The sequence below is a fragment of the Carcharhinus amblyrhynchos genome, chromosome 4, assembly GCF_965287045.1.
Source record: "Carcharhinus amblyrhynchos chromosome 4, sCarAmb.v2.hapA, whole genome shotgun sequence".
NCBI classification, from domain to species: Eukaryota; Metazoa; Chordata; class Chondrichthyes; order Carcharhiniformes; family Carcharhinidae; genus Carcharhinus; species Carcharhinus amblyrhynchos.
Window position 1 is genome coordinate 138,286,344 of NC_137327.1, and position 23,305 is coordinate 138,309,648.

At 40.2% G+C, this 23,305-nt stretch overlaps 1 protein-coding gene across 1 annotated transcript; it reads right to left on the reverse strand.

Annotated features, from left to right (window-relative positions):
• Positions 1–1,146: 1,146 nt before the first annotated feature.
• Positions 1,147–22,646, reverse strand: pgk1 (phosphoglycerate kinase 1). The gene is made up of 11 exons (XM_080187956.1): positions 22,497–22,646; positions 16,233–16,283; positions 15,203–15,358; positions 14,050–14,194; positions 11,165–11,268; positions 10,086–10,205; positions 8,924–9,038; positions 6,985–7,164; positions 4,788–4,965; positions 2,506–2,604; positions 1,147–1,509 (listed from the first exon to the last, which is right to left on the reverse strand). Exons 1-11 carry the CDS (start codon positions 22,559–22,561, stop codon positions 1,469–1,471), a joined length of 1,254 nt encoding a protein of 417 aa, XP_080044082.1. The 5' UTR covers positions 22,562–22,646; the 3' UTR covers positions 1,147–1,468.
• Between the last annotated feature and the right edge of the window lie 659 nt (positions 22,647–23,305).

Below are 23,305 nucleotides of genomic sequence, written 5' to 3' on the forward strand. Positions count from 1 at the left end.
AAAAATGAGCCGAGAAAGATCATTTACCTTGCTCTTCTGGCTAAAAATAATCGCAGACACTTCAGTTTTTGCATTTATAAAGTCTTATATATGAAGAATAGCCAATAGGCAATTAACTTATCAAACCATACTCCAGAACCAAGAAGTGTTCAAAATCTGGGACAACAGAAAACACATGATGATTACAAGCAGATCTAGATATACAAATGGAGTACGGTCTCAAAACTACCAAATTACATTTAACTTGGAAAAGTGCAGAGTTATACATGTTAGCAGACCAAACATTGAACACACTTGTACCGTTCACAATAGAAAAGCTACAGTTAGTGGTAAAAGGTAATTGGACATTTTAAGACGTCAATCACTAATGGTTCAGAACCATGCAGATAAGATGTAGCTAAACAAATTAGATGCTGGGGTTCATTTAGAGGGTAAGTGGCTAAAACAAAGCACAGCCCTGCTAGCCTTATGCAATATTTTGACTCAACCACAGTTAATGTTCTGAGTGTTTTGGTCTCCTCGCAATAGGTAATAGAGGCTTTAGAAGGCTGCAGGAGAGGGCTACAAACTTACAATCTTTAAAAATTCTGGGAAGTATCTCTTTAGAGAGCAAAGACATGGGGTGATTTGATTGAAGCTATCGTTCTTCATCATGTTTATCTGCATTGTTGTAAGAATGGCTACTGGTCCTTCTCAGTCATAAAAGCATGAAACTGGGTTGGACATTGGGAAGTTTTCAGAGAATAGTGGATTGAGATGATCACTGATTTGCCAAATCACTTCAAGCGAAAGTTAGATCTGTGGTGATCACTTCATTACATTAATCAGGGGTGGAACGTACTCTTGGGATTAATTCTGATCACTTATTGAATGATTGGTATTGAATAAAAAATTTCAATTTTTTCACCTAAAAATTGGCCTAGGTTTTCATTCTGTATTTTTCAACACCGCCAGTCATGTGATGAGATATATTATGATGCAAAAGACATTACAGCTGGATGGACCAACCTTTCACTACCGAACATCATTTCCAGCATGTTCTTATAGAAAAGCAAGCAAAGTTTAGACACCTGAGGAAATGAAACGTAAACAAACTTTCTGCTGTTCGTTTTACACAATCTCCATTTCTAAAGAAGAACGCCCAGGGCTTTTGCATGTTCATTTATTCAGCAGTCATTACAATTCATCTCCAGTGAAAATGAAAGTGTAAACTTACTTTGCATTACAGTTCACAAAAGACAATTGCTTGGGAAGCTGCTTCAACATTAGAGCTGACAACTGATTTGACAGAAATTGGACAATACTAAAAATATTTTAGACTATATAATAATAAAATAAAACATCAAGCTCATTTTCATCATATACAGTGATCTACAGTATTCAGACAATTACTTTTTGAATGTTCTAAAGCAAAAGAATGACACTCCTGAGGTGTGTGCGCAGGTGAGGTCAACTTGTTCTTTTGATCTTAGATGTTGCTGAGAGCATCAACTCCAGGAAGAACTTTACCTATGAATGGAAAACAAAAAAAGGGAGCGGAAAAAAAGGGTGTCAGAGAGTCAGGAAAGTAGTCAGCAACATATTTTAAAATTTGTTGGTCCATAGTACAATGCTCCATATTTTGAGAAAGAAAAATGATACCAGAGTCTAGTTTTTCCCCAGACTTGTAAAACTATTTAAATTATGAATAGATTTTTTCACATAAAAATTAAATCAGAATTTACAAAATACTGCAGATTTACAGCTTTTCATATGCAAAGCTGACATCAAATCAGATTGTGCTGATTTTTTTCTTTTCCAAGTTCTTTCTGGCAAGCCCAGAATTTCAAGGTATGTTTCAGAGACCCATGTAATTCCAGCATAATAATGAGCCGTTGATAATATGGGCCTCAAGGTCTGTCTGCAGCATAATGGCACAGTGGTTAGTAATGCTGCTTCACAGCTCCAGAGACCTGGGTTCAATTCCTGGCTTGGGTCACTGTCTGTGTGGAGTTTGCACATTCTCCGTGTTTGTGTGGGTTTCCTCCCACAGTCCAAAGATGTGCAGGTTAGGTGAGTTGGCCATGCTAAATTCTCCCTCAGTGTACCCGAATAGGCACTGGAGTGAGGCAACTAGGGGATTTTCACAATAACTTCATTACTGTGTAATGTAAGCCTACTTGTGACTAACAAATAAACTTTACTTTATCTTTACTTAACTCACTGGATTGCCTTTGCAGTGACCCAACTAGAGATAGCTGGGTTATTGCAAATAACTAGATTGCAATTAGTGCAATAACTAATTGCACAAAAACAATTAGTTGCAATTTGTTTTATTAAAAAAGCTAAAATCCAGTTTGCTTCTTCATTAGGCTAAGTTATAACAATGCAAGGAACAAATTCAAAAGCAAATGTTAACCACCTACAGTCACATGATAAAAAACATTCATATTTAGCCACTTCACTCATATACGACCACTAATTGTTAAAAACTCAAAGCAGAAAACACCAAAAATTAAAATTCACCTTCAAGCAGTTCTAAACTGGCTCCACCTCCAGTGCTCACATGGCTGACTTTGTCTTCAGTGTTCCACTTGGCGCAGCAAGTGGCTGTATCTCCACCACCTACAACATAAAACAGCATTAATAACAGCAAGAAACTAATGATATTTCTGAGCTATTGAAGTTTATTGAAGTGTGTTTAGAAACTTTCTAATTGCTAATGTCTTTTAATGCATTCTTTTCATTTTTATTCCAGGTGTACAAAGTTAAAAACAACAGGTAATTTCAGGTGTAAGTTTATAATAATTAGTTTTACAAAGATTAACTTAGGAAAAAAATAACCATTTTGTCTAACATTTAGCTTAGTATTGAACTCTTGGATTCTGCCATGGTGTATCTGTGATTTTAAAAAGCAGCTTTATTTAGAAGTTACACTGATGCCAGTTAATATCGTCTGATACCACATACTATGATCTCCTAACCGTGCAGTTCACTTGAGCGTAGTACCAAAGCCATTCAATTTAAACGTAAAATTGGTGTTGGATTTATTCAGATTCAGCTCTCTCAGTCGACCCTACTCTGGCTTCCTGTGGTAGCTGGGAAAGGAGCAATTCCTCATAGTGATTCCTTATCCCTCTTTACATTGATCACCAGGTTGATTAAGTTTATAAACAAAAGCTTGGACACAATAGTACAGGGATTCTAACAATTGGTTTTGGTCGCTGGTTATGGGGCAAGGAAGTTGGGAGGGCACGTTATCCCCAGTTCTAATCCTGACTTAACGAATGACCTCTCGTGGAAAAGCATGTATGAGGATGTTTATAGAAGTAATACTTTCCACTCTAACACATCCCTCATGCACTCTCCAAAGAGCAGAGAAATTAAAATGCATTTGTACCCAAGTTTCTGAGTGAGGCATACTAGTGCAGAAGGTGAAGTTGCAAGGGATCAGAGGTGAGCTGGCAAAGTGGATACAAAACTGGCTCGATCATAGAAGGCAGAGGGTAGCACTGGAAGAGTGTGTTTCTGAATGGAGGGCTGTGACAAGTGGTCAGTGCTAGGACCTTTGCTGTTCGTAATATATATAAATGACTTGGAGGAAAGTGTAGCTGGTTTGATTAGTAAGTTTGCGGACGACACATAGGTTGGGTGGATTTGTGGACAACGATGAGAACCATCAGAAGATACAGCAAGATATAGATCGGTTGGAGACTTGGGCGGAGAAATGGAAGATGACGTTTAATCCGAACAAACGTGAGGTAACGCATTTTGGAAGGTCTAATACAATAGGAAATATATAGCAAATGGCAGAACCCTTAGGAGTATTGATAGGCAAAGGGATCTGGGTGTACAGGTACACAGGTCATTAAAAGTGGCAACGCAGATGGAGAAGGTAGTCAAGAAGGCATATGGCATGCTTGCCTTCGTTGGCCAGGCAGAGTTTAAAAACTGGCAAGTCATGTTGCAGCTTTATAGAACCTTGGTTAAGTTGCTCTTGGAATATAGTGTTCAACTCTGGCCGCCACACTACCAGAGAGATGTAACGGCATTGAAGAGGGTACAGAAAAGATTTGCGAGGACGTTACCTGGTATGGAGGGCATTAGCTATACAATAGAAGTCTACAAGATTATGAGAAGCATGGACCGAGTGGATAGTCAGAAGCTTTTTCCCAGGGTGGAAGAGTCAATTACAAGGGGAGATAGGTTTAAGGTGCGAGGGACGAGGTTTAAAGGAGATGTACAAGGCAAGTTTTTTGTTTTCACACAGAGGATGGTGGGTGCCTGAAACTCGCTGCTGGGGGAGGTAGTGGAAGCAGATATGATAGTGACTTCTAAGGGGCATCTTAACAAATACATGACTAGGAGGATATGGTCCCCAGAAGGGTAGGGGGTTTTAATTAAGTAGGGCAGCATGGTCAGTGTGGGCATGGAGGGCCAAAGGGCCTGTTCCTGTGCTGTAATTTTCTTTGTTAATTTTCATGAATTATTTGAAAATCCTTCTGCAATAATTTATTCAACCATGAGCACATCTAAGAGTGATTTTATCTCAATGTAAAGTTTTGAAAGAACCTATGCAAAAAGGTACTAAAATTGCCCTCAGTTGGACTTTACAGAGGAATTAAGATATGCAATTCACCAGAAAATTATATTTCTGGCTGTGTAAATTTAAAACTGCATAACATAAAAACCTGAATACTAAATGGTAGTTTTAATTCCATTAGTATCAGCACAACCCACCTTGGCCCAAGAAGGCCAAAAAAAAGTCATCAGAATTAGGCAACTTTCCAAGTCCCACTTATACTTACCAATAATAGAGATGCAACCCTTCTGGGTAACTTCCACAACCTTGTCCATAAGTCCCTTAGTGCCATGGGCGAATTTGTCCCATTCAAACACACCAACAGGACCATTCCACACAATCAGTTTGGCCCTGCCCACAGCAGCAACAAATTTCTTAAGACTCTCGGGACCACAGTCCAGACCCTTGTGAAGAGAAAAATTATTCAAAGCCACATCAAAACCTGGGTCATGGAAATAAATTTGCAGCATTTCAAAGTATAACAAAATATTGAGACACCTTCTTTATACCTTCAAGTTATAGAGGTTTACAGCAAGGAAACAGGCCCTTCAGCCCAACTTGTCCATGCCGTCCTTTTTTTAAAGTCCCGAAGCTAGTCCCAATTGGCCCATATCCCTCTATACCCATCTTATCCATGTAACTGTCTAGATGCTTTTTAAAAGACAAAATTGTACCCTCCTCTACTACTATTTCTGGCAGCTTGTTCCAAACACTCACCACCTTCTGTGAAAAAATTGCCCCTCCGGATGTTTTGTATCTCTCCCCTCTCTCCTTAAACCTATGCCCTCTAGCTTTAGACTTCCCTACCTGTGGGAAAAGATATTGACTATCTAGCACCTACACTCATTTTATAGACCTCTGTAAGATCACCCCTCAGCCTTCCATACTCGAGAAAAAAGTCCCAGTCTATCCAGCATCTCCATATAACTCAAACCATCAAGTCCCTGTAGCATCCTAGTAAATCTTTTCTGCACTCTTTCTAGTTTAATAATATCCTTTCTATAATAGAATGACCAGAATCGCACACAGCATTTCAAGTGTGACCTTACAACTTCAACAAGATGCCCCAACACTTGCATTCAATGTTCTGACCAATGAAACCAAGCATGCCAAATACCTTCTTCACCACTCTGTCCATCTGTAACTCCACTTTCAAGGAGCTATGAACCTGCACTCCTAGATCTCTTTGTTCTGTAAATCTCCCCAACGCCCTACCATTAACTGAGTAAGTCCTGCCCTGGTTCAATCCATGAAAATGCATCACCTCTCATTTATCTAAATTAAATTCCATCTGCCATTCGTCAGCCCACTGGTCAATTGATCAAGATCCTGTTGCAATCCAAAATAACTTTCTTCACTGTCCACTATGCTACCAATCTTGGTGTCATCTGCAAACTTACTAACCACGCCTCCAATACTCTCATACAAATCATTAATATAAATGACAAATAACAGTAGACCCAGCACTGATCCCTGAGGTACACTGCTGGTCACAGGCTTCCAGTTCAAAAAACAATCCTCTACAATCACCCTCTGGCTTCAGTCATCAAGCCAATTTTGTTTCCATTTAGATATCTCACCCTAGATCCCATGGTGTATGCAACAACCTACCATGCAATACCTTGTCAAAGGGTAGGGGATTCAAATCATTGATCATACAGAACAGTCATCTAGAGCATGACAAACATGGCAGCCAAGGAATACATGAAGGCCACATATTTATTTCTGATAAGTTGCTCTACACAAGGCCAACTTTGACATGTGCAAGTCCGCCAGCTCCTTCTCTTCTAGCATTATACTGTAATCCTGTTAAAAACAATTTTATTTAAAAAAAGACTGAGGAGAGAAAAATTCTGCACTTTTATCCTCTATATGTACATAATGATATATTTCCTATATTCAAACAATAAAAACTGGAAAGGTATTAATAGCCTATCAGGATATTGCTACAACTAGACAAACTAATCGAAACATTTCCTTTGTGTTTTTTTAAAGAACACAAATAGAAATGTTGTTCAGTACAGCTGGTCATAAATTGGAAGAGTTTAAAATTTTACAAAAATTGAGTGAGAATTTGAAAATTTCAGCATCATTCAGAGCGTACTTTGTTCTGCAGCTGGCTACACTACATTAACCACGAGTGCCTGATGTTGACATTCAGAATGTGAAAGTTTTCCATCCCCTTCACATCACTGGCCTTACTTAATGAGCATGAAAGTCACAAACCTGGCTGAATCAGACCAAGGTTGTTTCCTTTGCTTCAGTTGCTATTCCTAAGTCATTGCCATGAGCAAGTTTCCCCGTTATAGGGAATGTACTTCAAAAAGTAATTCATTGGCTTTGAAATACTTTGGAAGTTGAGGACATGAAAATGTATGATTAAAATAGCATCCGAGCTCTTAACTACTAATAAACTATCTTACCATCCAGTTTGCAGGGATTCCACCGGCCACAGTGGCTGTTCCAACTTTGGCATTTTCATCAAATTTATCAGCAGTCACAAAATCTTCAGGCAGTGTAATGATCACCCCATTTTTCTTAGCCTTGGCCATCAGGTCATTGACTATTTTAGACCCTTCTTCATCATACAGAGAACTGCCAATCTAAAAATGAAAAAATTATATAATCTTTAATAAAAAATGCCAGAAACCATTATATACTGCTCCCTATCAACACTGAAACCTTTACCAAGATTTGTAAAAATCTGCAAAGATATCCTAATATTTGACACCATCACAATATTGACTTATTACCTCTACCACTGATGGTAACACTTATCCCCTTGTTAGTATGTAAACACCACATCTTAAAAACTAATAGATGGATTTCAACAATACTCAGAAACAGGTAGAGTATGGCCTAATGAAGAACTGATTAACTTTTAGAGAAGATGCAGATCTGGATATAGATCCTGGAAACTTTTTTTTTAAAGGATCTGTTAAAATTGGAAGACAAGTGAAAAAGTCAATTTGTCCTCTTTTGAATGTTATGAGTTAATTTATTTAGAATTTGGTTTATTGTTTTAGAATATTGCAGACTGTCTCAGCTGTTGTGATGGGAATTGTCACAGCTATCAAAAAGTGAGCGCAGAGTTTTCAGAGCTGGTTGTTGGATGTGAATTGGTTTGAAGCCCCCTCTAAATAAAAAAGGTTTCTTTTTCAGCTTTGTAGTTGGAGGGCATTAACCAGACAGTGAAAAGCAAAGAAGTGCTGCGTAATTATAGTAACATTAACACAGTGTGATGGAGAAATACAGTCTGCCAAGTGCCTTTTTTACTCATTTTATTGCAAAATCCTTCTGCTATTCTACAAGAGACCCAACTAGTGTAGCAATAGCTACATTTAAGAACACAGGCATCAAAAAATATCACATTCTAGGACAATTAGAAAGGTTGTTACACATCTACACGCTTTAAGCCTGGCAATGAAGCAACAGCAGAGATCCAGAAGACACGAACTTAAAGTAATTGACAAAGGACTCAACGGCACAAAAGAAAATCATTTTCTCTCAGCGAATAGTTAGGATGTGGAATGCATTGCCTGAGAATGTGGTGAAGACAGATTCACTCATTAATTAGCACTGCTGTCTCACAGCACCAGTGACCCAGGTTCAATTCCAGCCCTGGAAGCCTATCTGTGTGGAGTTTACATTTTTTCCGTGTCTGCATGGGTTTCCTCCAGGTGTTCCTGTTTCCTCCCACACTCAAATGTGCAGGCTAGGTGATGGGCAATGCTAAATAGTGTCCCTTGACGTGCAGGTTAGTAGGATAAAAACATGGGTTTATGGAGATTGGACCTGGGTGGGATGATCTATCGGAGTGCTGATGCAGACTCGATGGGCTGAATGGCCTCCTTCTGGACTGTAGGGATTCTATAAAAAGTTTTTCAAAGGGGAACTGGATAATTATGTAAAGGGAAAAAAATTGTTGGGCTGCAGGAAAAAGGTAGGGGATTGAGATTCACTGAGTAGCTCTTACAGTGAGCCAACACAGACATGCCAAGCCAAATGGCTGTCATAACCATTCCATGAAAGGTTTGCAGGCTATGGGAGCAAGTGGATAGTTATTTCAGACTGTTACAATGAACCTCTTTGCTGTAACATTCTAAGATTCTAACTTTCCTGTTAAAGAAATTGAAATATTTATCCGCTGTAAAATGAATCTTTTAAAAAGTCATACATGTACATAAAAACACAAAAAGCAAAAAAGATAAAATGTGTTCTCTGGTCAAGGAGTTTCATAACATTTAATGTAAAAGTTCATGCTCTTAAACTGAAATTCAGTGTTGCAATAGGGCATATGAAATCCATTGTTTGACTTAGCAAACTGGAAGCATGATGGTGTAATTCTACTGACACACATACCTCCATTTTATTGAGGACCTTCAGGAATGTAAAGGCCATACCTCCTCCAATAATCATTTCATTCACCTTATCTAGCAAGTTACTGATAAGCTGAATCTTGTCCTGCACTTTAGCCCTGTTGAACAATGAAAGTAGGCATTAAAACTACACAATTCCATGTTTTTTCTAAATTAAGTTGATATACAATATGAACAAGTGTTGATAATCGTTAGGAAAAAGAAGATTAAAGCAGATGTAATGGATTAGTATCAGAGTACAGTCTAATACATATTGATTTTAAATGTTGGGACTTTTAAAAAAATTACACTTCTCGGCTTTCCTCTGAAGGAATTGCATCTTAATGGTACGGTCAGCCTATGCAGTGTTATTTTTCACAACACTATGCTGAGCAGAAAGTTTTTAAAGACACTGAGTAACTGAACACAGTTCAGCTTTTGACAATAACTGCAGCTGCCTTCTATGGTTGCTACAGTTTAGAATAGTTTAGTCAAAATAAGATGCTATAGAAGCAATTCTCTCATATTATTTTAACATAACATGAAGGTTTGTTCCCAGGTGCAAATTTCAGTTTTTGAGCCTAATGTAGGTATACATTGAAGCTAGCACAAAATACTGCTCTGCAGTCTTTTAAACAAGTTTCTTTTCATACAGACCTGTTTTTGCAGTTCATTGCCACTAAGAGGCAGCGTGTTTGTACTGCAATTTCTTTTTCACAGATAGCTTTCTCCATTCTCAGCCACGTTACTCCTTCCACTCAGAAGTATTTTCTTACAGCATTAAGATTGCATGATAGAGGATGGTTGCATCACCCAAATTAAGATTTATATCTTGTTCCCTTATAGAGTACTTAATTTGAGTGAACTACATCAGCAGAAATGCAAATTACATTTTAAACTGCAATGAGCAATATGGTTGTTCACTTAATCAGACAAGCTGAGTTCCAATAACATTTGGTGTTTTTCCTCTGTCCTTAACAGGTTTGGTCCTTTACATTCCATGACTTACAACATGCAATACCTTTGTCATTTATCATTGGCATAGTACAAAAGTCATCCGTTTTATTTGAGAACATTTGATGATATGTCACCTAAAGCAGATATACTGGCAGTTCTAAAAGTTCTTACAAATCCAAGTAAGGAAGTTTGAATAACTTGATACTTACCCACCCAGGATGGCAAGGAAAGGTCTCTCAGGGGTTTCCAGAGCTTTGGCAAAATACTCAAGCTCCTTCTTCATCAGGAAACCAGCAGCTTTCTTTGGCAGATTTACACCAACCATGGAGCTGGGTAAAAAAAACATAAATCATCAGAACAAGGATATTAGTAATTTACCTTCAGAAGAACAATTCAACAATGACTTGAAAGGTTAATTCTGCTTTTGTCTCCACATATGTTGCCAGACCTGGAAGTTTTTAATCTCCAACATCCAAGGTATTTTGCTTTCATTTTTGACCACTGTATTTATAAAGGGTTTAAGAACATAAGAACATAAGAAATAGGAGCAGGAGTAGGCCATCCAGCCCTTCGAGCCTGCCCCGCCATTCAATAAGATCATGGCTGATCTGTCGTGGCTCAGTTCCACTTTCCCGCCCTCTCCCCATAACCCTTAATCCCCTCTCTTATCAAGAACCCATCAACCCGCTTGAGTTATTAAGCTCAAGTTTAACAAGTGTTTAAGAATTTACACTGAAACAATGACTTTATTCTGGTTGTGTTGAAGATATTTCTAGACAATAATTACCCACAGTCCTCTAATTGCTGACTTGGCAATTTGTTGTATCATCAATACTTTATTCAATTTATAAAATCCCAAATTCTACTGGCTTTTAAAAACAATGCTTTATGTGCCGATTACTTACAGGTAACTTATAATTGAACTTTATGTTTTTGCATTCAGTCACACCCTCAAGTGTCTATCAAGCGTATACTCTCATTTCTCGTTTTTGTCAAGAAAAATTAGGTTATAGTCCCCTACATTAAAAGGTTTCACCCAACTACCACCTGTACCACTAACCTGTCCATGCCTTCCCAAAGTATTTTATAGTCAACTTCATTTGCCAAACCACCTACTTCTATGTTATTAGCACACTGAGCATAAAAGCTCAGTATGCTAATAACTGCCCTAACATATAAATAACATAAAATGCCCTATACATATAACTATCATGTATAATATACTTACCTGAATCCATCTCCAGTCCAAAAATGTACGAGTCAAAAAGAAACAAGCCAAACCGCTCACCTGTGCGCTCTGTGAGCTGTTCCAAAAGCATCATTGACATACACATCGCCCAACTTCGACAGTGAAGCTTGGAAACTTTTAACTTTTCCACTATCTGCTTTTATCTAAAAAAAATACAATTTATATATTTTATCATTTTGGAGAAAAGACATCCTAACTTGTTATTTTACCCCCTTCTGCATCAAACTGGATTAAATAGGTAAGAAAGTAAACTGCTCCCAAGTAAACTGTTCAAGCTATTTATCCAAACTTGCTAATCACTGAAAATTCCAGTAATTTTTAAATTAAAACACTACAAACAGCAAAGATGGTTGCAGAATATTTCTAAGAGAATTGAGAATTGGGCACAAATTTACATGAACAAGTCTGGCGTAAGAAAATATTGCTGAGTCTGCAAAAAGATCAACTTGGAACTTTGTGACATCTATTTATAGCTAGCATGCGTACTAACTTAAGCTACTGCAAAAAATCCAAACGCCTTAACAGCCTATGGAGTCTGAGGACAGGGAGTCTCCAATATCAGTCTGTAAAGGTCAGTGTGACAGAAACCAAAGCGGTTATTACTGTATCGGGGGGATGGCAGTACAAGAAACCAATTAGATTTCATAGCTTGAGAACGATGACAGCAATCCAAGAGTTAGGATACCATTTGACCTTATGGAATAAGTCACCACTCAGTTTCAATGGAACGATGACTTCTGGCATTCAGAGGTATGGTTTAAACTGTAACCTATAAATCTCTTTAATAAACAGAACTTCAAAATCAGGACTTGCGTCAAATAGATTTTTAATAAGGTAGACAGTGGATTTAATGAATTCTGTCAGCAGTCCCAAAAGATTAATCAACCTAACAAAACTGATGCCATTTTTGACATGCCAAGCACACACGCATAGCCTTGGGGTTTATTTTTCCTGTATTGGTACCAAAATACTAGACAGAGTAAACAATGCCGTGAGATAAATTACTTATGCACTGCTCCTAATTCATCATCTCAAACTACTACAATTATGAATAATGCAGTTACTTCCAGTATTGCACCTTAATATTACAAGACTCACACTGCTATTGTTTTTTTAAATAAACATTGTTCAAGAGGATGCATTATGAATATTTAATGGATCCATCTTTATGTTTTACTGAAATCTTATTGCCGGCATTGAACGAGCACATATACACAGACAGAATTCCTCCTGCGCTCACGTCTTTCATTCCCACTAGATACCAGGTCCAATCTGTGTAGATCTCAAATGTTGAGAAGTTAGATGACACTTTAATAGCAAATTGTGTGGAGCTCCTGATCCTATTCTATTCTGGTACATTTGAGTCATTCTTGCATATTTCCTGCTACATTATTTCAAAAGAGGATTTTTGGCCAAAAGATTAAGGTGGTGGTGAAGAGGATAAAAATTTTAAAGTAATCTCCTAGCTCTCACACCCGCCATGCATTCAGCATTCTTTTGTTATACATTACTTATCTGGCCACCTCACAACTTCCAGAAGATGCAATGAGAGTAAACAAATCACATCCTCAAGCTTACATCCATTTTCTAGAACAAAACCTCAAGATCAGATACACTCAACACCAGCGTTTGATAAGGTCCCCCATGCAAGACTTCTTGAGAAGATGAGAGGGCATGGGATCCAAGGGGCTTTGGCCTTGTGGATCCAGAACTGGTTTGCCTGCAGAAGGCAGAGAGTGGTTGTGGATGGGTCTTTTTCTGCATGGAGGTCAGTCACCAGTGGAGTGCCCCAGGGATCTGTTCTAGGACCCTTGCTGTTTGTCATTTTCATAAACGACCTATATGAAGAAGTGGAGGGATGGGTTAGTAGGTTCGCCGATGACACGAAGGTCGGTGGTGTTGTGGATGGTCTGGAAGGATGTCAGAAGTTGCAGCAGGACATAAATAGGATGCAAGGCTGGGCGGAGAAGTGGCAGATGGACTTCAACGCGGATAAATGTGTAGTGGTCCATTTTGGCAGGACCAATGGGATGAACGAGTACACTATCAAGGGCAGGAGTCTTAGTAGTGTTGAAGAGCAGAAGGATTTTGGGGTCCGGGTCCACAGGACTCTTAAATCGGCCTTGCAGGTGGAGGATGTGGTCAAGAAGGCGTATGGTGTACTGGCCTTCATTAATCGAGGGACTGAGTTTAGGAGTCGGGAGGTAATGCTGCAGCTTTATAAGACCCTTGTCAGGCCCCACTTGGAGTACTGTGTGCAGTTCTGGTCGCCTCACTACAGGAAGGACGTAGAAGCTATTGAAAGGGTACAGAGGAGATTTACAAGGACGTTGCCTGGATTGGGTGGCATGCCTTATGAAGATAGGTTGAGGGAGCTGGGACTCTTCTCCCTGGAGAGACGAAGGTTGAGAGGCGACCTGATAGTGGTTTATAAAATGTTGAGAGGAATAGATAGGGTGGATTCTCAGAGGCTATTTCCCCGGGTTGAAATGGTCGCTACGAGAGGACACAGATTTAAGGTGCGGGGAGGCAAGTACAGGGGTGACGTTAGGGCTAAGTTTTTCACTCAGAGGGTGGTGAGTGAATGGAATCGGCTGCCGTCAGTGGTGGTGGAGGCGAACTCGCTGGGGTCTCTTAAAAGACTTCTGGATGAGTATATGGGATTTAATGGGATTGGGGGTTATAGATAGGTCTATGGATTGGTAGGTATTGATGTGATCGGTGCAACTCGTGGGCCGAAGGGCCTGTTTGTGTAGTGTTCTATGTTCTATATCACTAACCCATCTGAAGGGGCTTTCTCTTCCACCCTTATCTTTTCTGCTTCAGAAATTCTTGCGCCTCCTTAATAATCTTACTATGTATATTACTATCCAACAATGTTCACTTATGTTAACAACAATCATGTTCACAATACAAGATCTCACCTTATTCCCAGATGCATCTTTCCCTTTTCCCTCTTCTTCAACATGGAATCGTAGATTTTCCAGCAGAATCACGCTTCCAGCAGCTGGGTTAGCACATGCTTTCTCAACTTCACTTCCAACACAATCCTTCAGGAAGATAATATTCCTATTTGCAAAGGAAAAAACATTTAGGATACTCCTGCACAAGGAAATTACCACTTTTCCCATGTGGTTATAACACTGGTACCACAAAAATGATTGCATTCATGGAAACTACCAAACGATGGAAATGCCTGCCCCAACAGAACCTGCTCTGTAAAAAAAAATTGAGTACCATGGGATTGCTGTGTCAGTGTTAACTATGGCACTTTTTAATGATGTGGCGATGCCAGCATTGGACTGGGGTAAACACAGTAAAAAGTCTCACAACACCAGGTTAAAGTCCAACAGGTTTATTTGGTAGCAAAAGCCACTAGCTTTCAGGGCTCTGCCCCTTCGTCAGTTGAGTGGGGAGTTCTGATCACTAACAGGGCATATAGAGACAAACACTCAATTAACAGAATACTGATTAGAATGCGAGACCTTACAGCTAATCAAATCTTAAGGTGCAGACAATGTGAGTGGAGATAGCATTAAGCATTGGTTAAAGAGATGTGTATTGTCTCTGGACAGGACAGTAACTGAGATGTTGCAAGCCCAGGCAAGTCATGGGGGTTAAGTAGTGCGACATGAACCCAAGATCCTGGTTGAGGCCGTCCTCACGTGTGCAGAACTTGGCTATCAGTCAATACACATCTCATTGCACTGACTGCAGGCTTCTTTATCTGCTCCAACTCAGTTCTGCACTTTGTCTAACAAAAATCCATATCATGAAAACTATTTATATTTACAAGTTAATACATTAAAAGTTATCATGCATTACAGAGCTAGGCAATCTTAGGGATACAATATTTTCATTGAAACATATCTTACTTTGAAAAGACACAAGCATTCACTGCGACAGACAAAAGAGTTCCAATCGAAAATCTACTAAGCCTAATCAAAACTGTATAAACTTGTTGAAAACATCTCTTTACCTCCTGAATACTTTTGAATATTTTATTTATAGCAATAAAGCTTCCTTTAAGCAAGTTATGGAATACTGAGTGGTTTGGCTATTAGGCTTTCATGTTACCTTCCCATAAGTTTCTTCAATTCCTCTGCAACTGGGGCCAGTGAAAACTTCTCAGGCATGGGGACACCATCAGGCCTCCCCAGGTGGCTCATGAGAACCACCGACTTGGCTCCATTGTTTAGACAGTGCTGAATACTTGGAATTGCAGCTTTAATCCTGTCAAAAAGGAATAAAGTTCAAATACATTAAAGTGGTGCTTTACCACCACCCTCTCAGCTCACAGTACATTACTCTTTCTGTTCCCTCAAAAACTTTGTTCAAAAGCATTTCCAATAAGTACCAGTTAACCTTAAATCAGACTTTGTTATTGCATGTTAAAGTACAGTAGAGTTAAAAGAATATCTGAGCTCTAGACACAGAACCCAAATAATGTTCAATAGCATATTACTGTCACACTTTCTTTAGTCCCAATGGTCAAGTCTATTGTGTGCCTCGTCTCATTACTGTATTGATCTCTACGCAATGCACACTAATATAGACTATATACTCACAGCAACAAAGCTTCACTATATCAGGGCTACATGCTGCAATATAGTACATAATCACACTCAAAAATATACAGCTAGAAAAGCTAATCCTGTGATGAGTGTCAATGGCATCACAGTATCCCAGATTAGCTTTGCCTCAATATCTGTATCTTCATTGTTACACCTTAATCTACATTAAATTTCTTTGTCGTACATGTTGATAGTTGGAGAACTATTCCCAAATTTGACACTTGCTGCAAAAGGTGAACATGTGGTTATCAGCTGAGAATAGAATCAGGCACATCCTGATCACTGTAATTGTGGAATAGTCTGCCAAAATATGATTTCTGAATTCATTCGTGTAAAATAGCCACCCGTCTAACAGAGAATGGCAAATACCTTCAGGTGAGCAAAGGGAAAAATACATGCACATCTTATTTCTGATAAAGGCTTTAAACATAATATCAAAATTATATAATTGGGTTAATCATACATTGGAAAAGTAAAAAACCAAATATTACAAACAGACTTACTAGATAGCTGGTAATCAAAATACACGTTACCTTTGGTTGTTGGTGATCTGATTATTCTTCATTGGTACATTGAAGTCCACCCTGCAAGACAGTGATGTTACAATTCAGTAATAGAATCATAGAACCCTACAGTGCAGAAAGAGGCCCTTCAGCCCATCAAGTCTGCACCGACCACAATCCCACCCAGGCCCTACCCCCATATCACTACACATTTACCCGCTAATCCTTCTAACCTAAGCATTCCAGGACACTAAGGGGCAATTTTAGCATGGCCAATCAACCTAACCTGCACATCCTTTGGACTTTTCAGTAATATAGAACCGACAAGGATTCAATCTCTTTTAATATACAAAAATTACTAAAACACAAGGTTTGTAGTAAATATTGACTATGAAAAGCTATTTGTATAAGGCAGTTGTATGCAGCTACCAAATCAATATTTTAATTATGCTGGATTCCGGGGAAGTGCCGGAAAATTGGAAAACAGCTAATGTTACACCGCTGTTTCAAAAAGGTAGCAGGCAAAAGACAGGGAATTATAGGCCGGTTAGTTTAACATCTGTTGTTGGAAAAATGCTGGAATCCGTCAAAGAAGAAATAGCGAGGCACCCAGAGAAGAATTGTTTGATAGAGCAGATGCAGCACGGATTCGTTAAGGGGAAGTCGTGTTTGACGAATTTATTGGAATTCTATGAGGATGTGACTAGTGCGGTAGATAGAGGGGAACCAGTGGATGTAGTGTTTCTTGATTTTCAAAAGGCGTTTGATAAGGTGCCGCACAGAAGGTTGCTTCAGAAGGTTAGGGGACATGGAGTTGGGGTTAAGGTGTTAGCGTGGATAGAGGATTGGTTGTCTAATAGGAGGCAGAGTGTTGGTATCAATGGGTGCTATTCTGATTGGCGGTTGGTGACTAGTGGAGTGCCGCAGGGATCGGTGCTGGGGCCTCAGCTATTTACCATTTATATAGATGATCTGGAGGAGGGGGCTGAGTGTAGGGTGACGAAATTTGCTGATGACAAAGATGAGTGGAAAAGTAAATTGTGTGGAGGGTGTGGAAAGTCTGCAGACGGATCTAGATAGGCTGAGCGAGTGGGCGAGGACCTGGCAGATGGAGTACAATGTTAGCAAGTGTGAGGTTATCCACTTCGGCAGGAATAATAGTAGGAGGGATTACTATCTAAAGGGCGAAAAGCTGCAGATTGCTACGATGCAGAGGGACCTGGGGGTCCTTGTGCAAGAGTCGCAAAAACCCAGTCTGCAGGTGATCACGAAGGTGAATGGCATGCTGGCCTTTACAGCGAGGGGGATAGAATATAAAAGCAGGGAGGTCTTGCTGCAACTGTACAGAGCATTGGTGAGGTCGCAGCCAGAGTACTGTGTGCAGTTTTGGTCGCCGCACTTGCGCAAGGATATTTTGGCCTTGGAGGGAGTGCAGAGGAGGTTCACTAGGCTGATACTGGAGATGAGGGGGTTGGACTGTGAAGATAGACTAAATAGACTGGGTCTGTACTTGCTGGAGTTTAGAAGGATGAGGGGGGATCTTATAGAGACGTATAAGATAATGAAAGGGACAGATAGGGTAGAGGTAGAGAGATTCTTCCCGGTCAGAAAGGACAGCAGGACTAGAGGGCACAGCCTCAAGATAAGGGGGACGCAGTTTAGAACGGAGTTGAGGAGGAACTTCTTCACTCAAAGGGTGGTGAATCTCTGGAATTCTCTGTCCGTTGAAGTGGTGGAGGCTACCTCGCTAAATATATTTAAGACGTGGGTAGATAGGTTTTTGGTAGACAGGGGAATTAAGGGTTATGGGGAGAAAGCGGGAAAATGGAACTGAGCCACTTCAGATCAGCCACGATCTTATTGAATGGCGGGGCAGGCTCGAAGGGCTAGATGGCCGACTCATGCTCCTACTTCTTACGTTCTTATTATGTTCTTATGTGGACGGTGTCATTGTATCAAAGCATCTCAATAATAGCCATTTTATAAAAACTGATAACAGCAGAATGAAACTGAACTATTCAAACCAGAAAGTTCCAGGTTGTACTCTAGGTTCCTGTTCAGTTGGACATGAGGTGGGACAGCACAAGAGACATTACTGTTACATCTGCACCATTAAGCAAGTTGGATTTATGTTGTTGATTATTATTCATGGTCACTTGGAAGAGACCCTGAAGGGTCACCAGATCAGTGTGCTGCGTTTCTGAAGTGCTGTGCTTTGGAAGTGAAATAGCTGACAATCAAGTCCATTCACACCATATGTGGATCCTAACCTTGTGTGCCCCCACAAGATATACAGAGAATCAAGCTGTTTCTCTAAAGAGCAAGACAACAACAAGATTACCCTGAAGGTGGTTCAAGAGATCAAGCAGCAAGTTAGGAACCTGTCCTATCTGTATTTGCCACAGAGACCAAAGAAATCAATTAGAAACATCTGAAAGTCTGCTGTGTTCCACTAAAAAGACCCAAAATGACAAGTCTGAGCACCAAATGCAATCCCCCCAAAAAATCCACTATGTTGTATTCTCAGTGACAACTGTCTATATGTACAAGATACTGCAAAAACAGTTTAATGAAAGAAAAGGAAAATAATTCAACAACAATATATTATAAATATTATTCCACTTTTAATAGTTGCAAAATACTTTGGGATATCTGGAGTTTGCAACCTTGCTCTTCAGGTCCAGAATGGGGCATGAATCTTCCCTTGGGCAATGTTAGTCAACCCTCTCTGGACAACTGCAAGGTTAGGTCTTCAAGCTGAAACCTCAATAACTTTGGTCAGCAAATATCTGGCTGTCAGATTCCTGGATTTGATCGCTCATTGCAACATACTACATATTTTCTGCAACGACGGTGGTGTTTTGGGATATTTCACTGGAGGTTGGGACAGGAGCTTACTGGCAAAGTCAATATTTGTCAGGGTGCATGGTGGTTTATCATTATTTGAAAAGGGTATCTAGGAACATATATATATATATATTCTTAAAACAATGCTGTTAAGATTAGGTAAAGAACATTTTTCAAAACAGTTTTCAAAACTGACTAAGGTAAAGTGAATAATCAGGAACATACTGCATTAAAAATTCCTTGAAATTCCTTAAAAATATAGCATCTTTCACAATTAAAGAACTTTATAGCTAATTAAATGCCTTAAGTAATTAATGCTGAAATAGGAGAAATGCACACAGCAAACTCTCAAACTGCACCTTGAGAAAGACCATATAATGGTACATTTGTGATGCAGATTGAAGAATAAATATTTGCCAAGACATCCTGCTCAACTGCAGAATAATGTCACAGCAGGTTTCACATCCACCCAAAGGGGTAGACAGGACCTCATTTTAATAGTTCTTTCAGAAAAAGGTATCGCCGACTATGTAGCATTCCTTCAGTAGTACACTGGAGCATCAGCTTATATTTTTATACTTGAGTCTAAGAGCGGAACTCAGAACCCTTTGCTCAGAGGTGAGTCTACCAACTAAGCCATGGGTAACAAATGAATTTAATATTAATTTCAATAATTTTAACATTAAATTTATATTAGCATTGAATCATTAATGTACATTTATTGTGAGAGGTTTTGCAAACTCACTCTTCAAATCGCCTCCATTTTATGTAATGGTCTTGAATCCATTCATCCTGATAACCTCTCACAATGTAAAATGTCTCCCACTCATCCCTCACTTCGCATCCTACTACTTATTCGGGGTTTTCAGATTACTCATCATTAGAATCTCATCACTCACTCATCTGAACTCTGCTTCTGAATGTTCTACATAAAGGAATCAATGAGGGACAGACATCGCTCAGACAGTAGGATTAATAAATTTACACATGACTGCAGAATGACTATAGATTTAAAAATTATTTTGTTACCATTCTTTGGGCCTATTCATACCACAGTGAAAGGAATCTATGGACTGTGATGTTTGGAGTAGGATGTAGTAGTAATATCCTATAGATATCAACAACTGTGGTCTGAGCATGTATGTCACTGGACTAAATTAGAAATCTCATTACCAAATTGCACAAATGATTAAGTAAAAGGTCTGACATGTATGAATGAACTTAAACCAGAAACCCATGTTACTACAATTAAGGATTACATGAGCTCAGGACCAATTCAAGCTAGCTGGAAAATTTCACAGAGAAAATGTCATTGGTTCAACGATCGATTACAATTCAATTATTCTGACAGAATATTCCAATCACATTCTTCCAAAAATAAAACATTTCTAAAGCATTAATCTGCCCCCACCTCCTAAAAAAGTTTTATGTTTTTGGCAGTATTCAGAGTTTTTACTCAATCATTTGTATGCTTATTGATGATTGAGATCTCATGCAACCAAGGGTATGTGTTCTGACTGCACATTTGGCATCTGCATGCAACATTACTAATATGTCCCACCAATAACCTCAAACTCAGATTCTCTGCACTTAGGGTTGGATAGCACCAGAATACTTTCGGAATGAACACAAGAAATCTTATTCATTCTCCATTACATCATTGATTGGGCCTGACTACTTAGCCTGGCCACCGTGCAAAGATCCAATAGTTAGCGATATTAGCATTTAAAGAAAAATAAGCAGTAAAATTGCTGTCAAAACAAAAAGCACCTCACTACTAAAAAATGGCAACGGTAAGAGAACTTTTGATGACGTGAAACTTGAAAAATCTCAGTTAAATCAGAAACATATTACAGTAATTCTTTACCAAAACACTAAAATAAATCACCACTGGTACAAGGAGGGTATTCAGATAATTCTGATCTGCAATTTCAAATGCATGTAGATTTTTGGCTATCAAAGGCTCTCTGTGCCAAAAATAATTAGGGTAGTCTGTCTTGGGACTATCAAAAGCTGCAGAAGGGCAACTCATCAAGTATAGAGTTTATAGTAACTCAACATGCCAGGGCTTTTGTTGGGAAGATTTGGCTCCAAGTACAGCCCTTCAGCATGTTCCCTCTTTCATTCTACAGGGAAAGAGATCAACTGTAATATTATCAAGACCAGAGAACAGTGTCCTATACACACAACTTTAAATTAGACCTGATTTTTTTAATAATACAATTGGAATATAGGTACAGGAGAATTTTCACAGGGTCTGTAGAATTGCCATACTAAATTGCCTCAAAATGTGTAGGTTTGGGGGATTAGTGGGGTAAATACATAGGATAGGGCCTGGGTAAGATGTTCTGTTAGAGAGTCAGTGCAGACTTGATGGGCTGAATGACCTCCTTCAAGGTCGTAGAGATTCTATATGATTCACTCTGGAGGGCTTGGAAGAAAATCCAATACAGCCTAAGAACTGCACCTGTTAGGCACTTAATATCTTTGGAATATTTGAGGCCATCTTTAAGAGCATTTTTTAAAAAAATTGTGCAATTTTCCCCAAACTCGCATCAACAAAAAAGAGGGAAAGGACTTTAACCTTTATTTCATTCATATCAAGTTCTCCTACAACCACTTACTACCAAGGCAGAAATACATTAACATCTGTGTTCTGGCATTCAAGACTAAAGGTCATCTCGGCATTCTCCTGCTCATCAGTTAACCAAACGGTAGTGGCAGCGGTGTCTCTGGGTTGGCACCATAAAACCTTCTTGCTCCCTCAAAGGAAAAACGCACAGGAAGCATTTTACAGAAGGCGAGCAGATAACACAGCCGCAGGTAAAAATGAGAACTAAAACACCAGGGCGTCACAAGAAATGAAATTAAAAACAGCGATCCAGCTAAACATTAACTGGATTCAGGGCATGTAGAAACCCATAGCTGCATCTCACTCCAAAAGGAAACGAAGGGATCAGTTTAATGTTTCCTCCCTCCTTATGGGGGCAAGAAAACTAACGGCCAAGCATGCCTGAAAGAGCATTAATGATTTAGGGTTTTGTAGGCAGCCAGCCACTGATGGGAGCGGGTCTGCAGAAATCCTAGTGACCTCAGAAGATGAGCAGTTCCACACAGCCTCCCTCCCCGAAAAATGTTGTGCAATTCTGCAGATATTTCAGCAGTTTTGCACACGAGGCCGGATGCTGCTTTGCACAAACCCACCCCCCCGACACTCACACTCAGCACCGGGCCCACTGGATCCCAATTCAATTCAATACCCTGAACAAATTACATTCTTTTTGTACTTTAATTGTGAATGATTTTGACGTGCTGAATTATTTTTCAGTGACCAACGAGTTTACCTCAGTATAATTCACCGTTAGGAGTCTGACTCTGCAATGAGGTAAATCCCAATGATTAACCCGCCCCCCCGTACGGTAGGGATAATAATGATTAAAAACTCACCTCATTATCACCCGCTGCCCCTTCACATCCACTTTATCCAGGGTCAGTTTGTTAGACAGAGACATCTTTGCTGCTGATTGTTTTATATATTAAATCGCCCTGCCTTTCTCTCTCTCCCTCTCCCTCTCCGCACCTTCACCTCAGTGACCCAAAGACAAACGGACGCCTCTCCCCGCCGCGAGCGCTAACCAGACCCCGCCCCTCTGCGCCCGTTGGTCGCTGCGGCGTCGCACCGCCCCGCCTGATTGGTCCGCCCCACCGTCCGTCATCAAAGGCGGCGCACGTGGTCAGCACTGCGGCTGCGTCAGAGCCGCCGAGTCAGGTTCGGCACGTAGGCAGCGGGGGAGGGGCCGGGCTGCCGCGGGCGGGGGGAGGGGCCGGGCCGCCGCGGGCGGGGGGAGGGGCCGGGCTGCCGCGGGCGGGGGGAGGGGCCGGGCTGGCGCGGGCGGGGGGAGGGGCCGGGCTGGCGCGGGCGGGGGGAGGGGCCGGGCTGCAGCGGGGGGAGGGGCCGGGCTGCAGTGGCCAGCTGTCAATCATAAGAACATAAGAAATAGGAGCAGGAGTAGGCCATCCAGCCCTTCGAGCCTGCCCCGCCATTCAATAAGATCATGGCTGATCTGTCGTGGCTCAGTTCCACATTCCCGCCCTCTCCCCATAACCCTTAATCCCCTCTCTTATCAAAAACCCATCAACCCGCGTCTTAAAAATATTTAGCGAGGCAGCCTCCACCACTTCAACGGGCAGAGAATTCTAGAGATTCACCACCCTTTGAGTGAAGAAGTTCCTCCTCAACTCCGTTCTAAACTGCC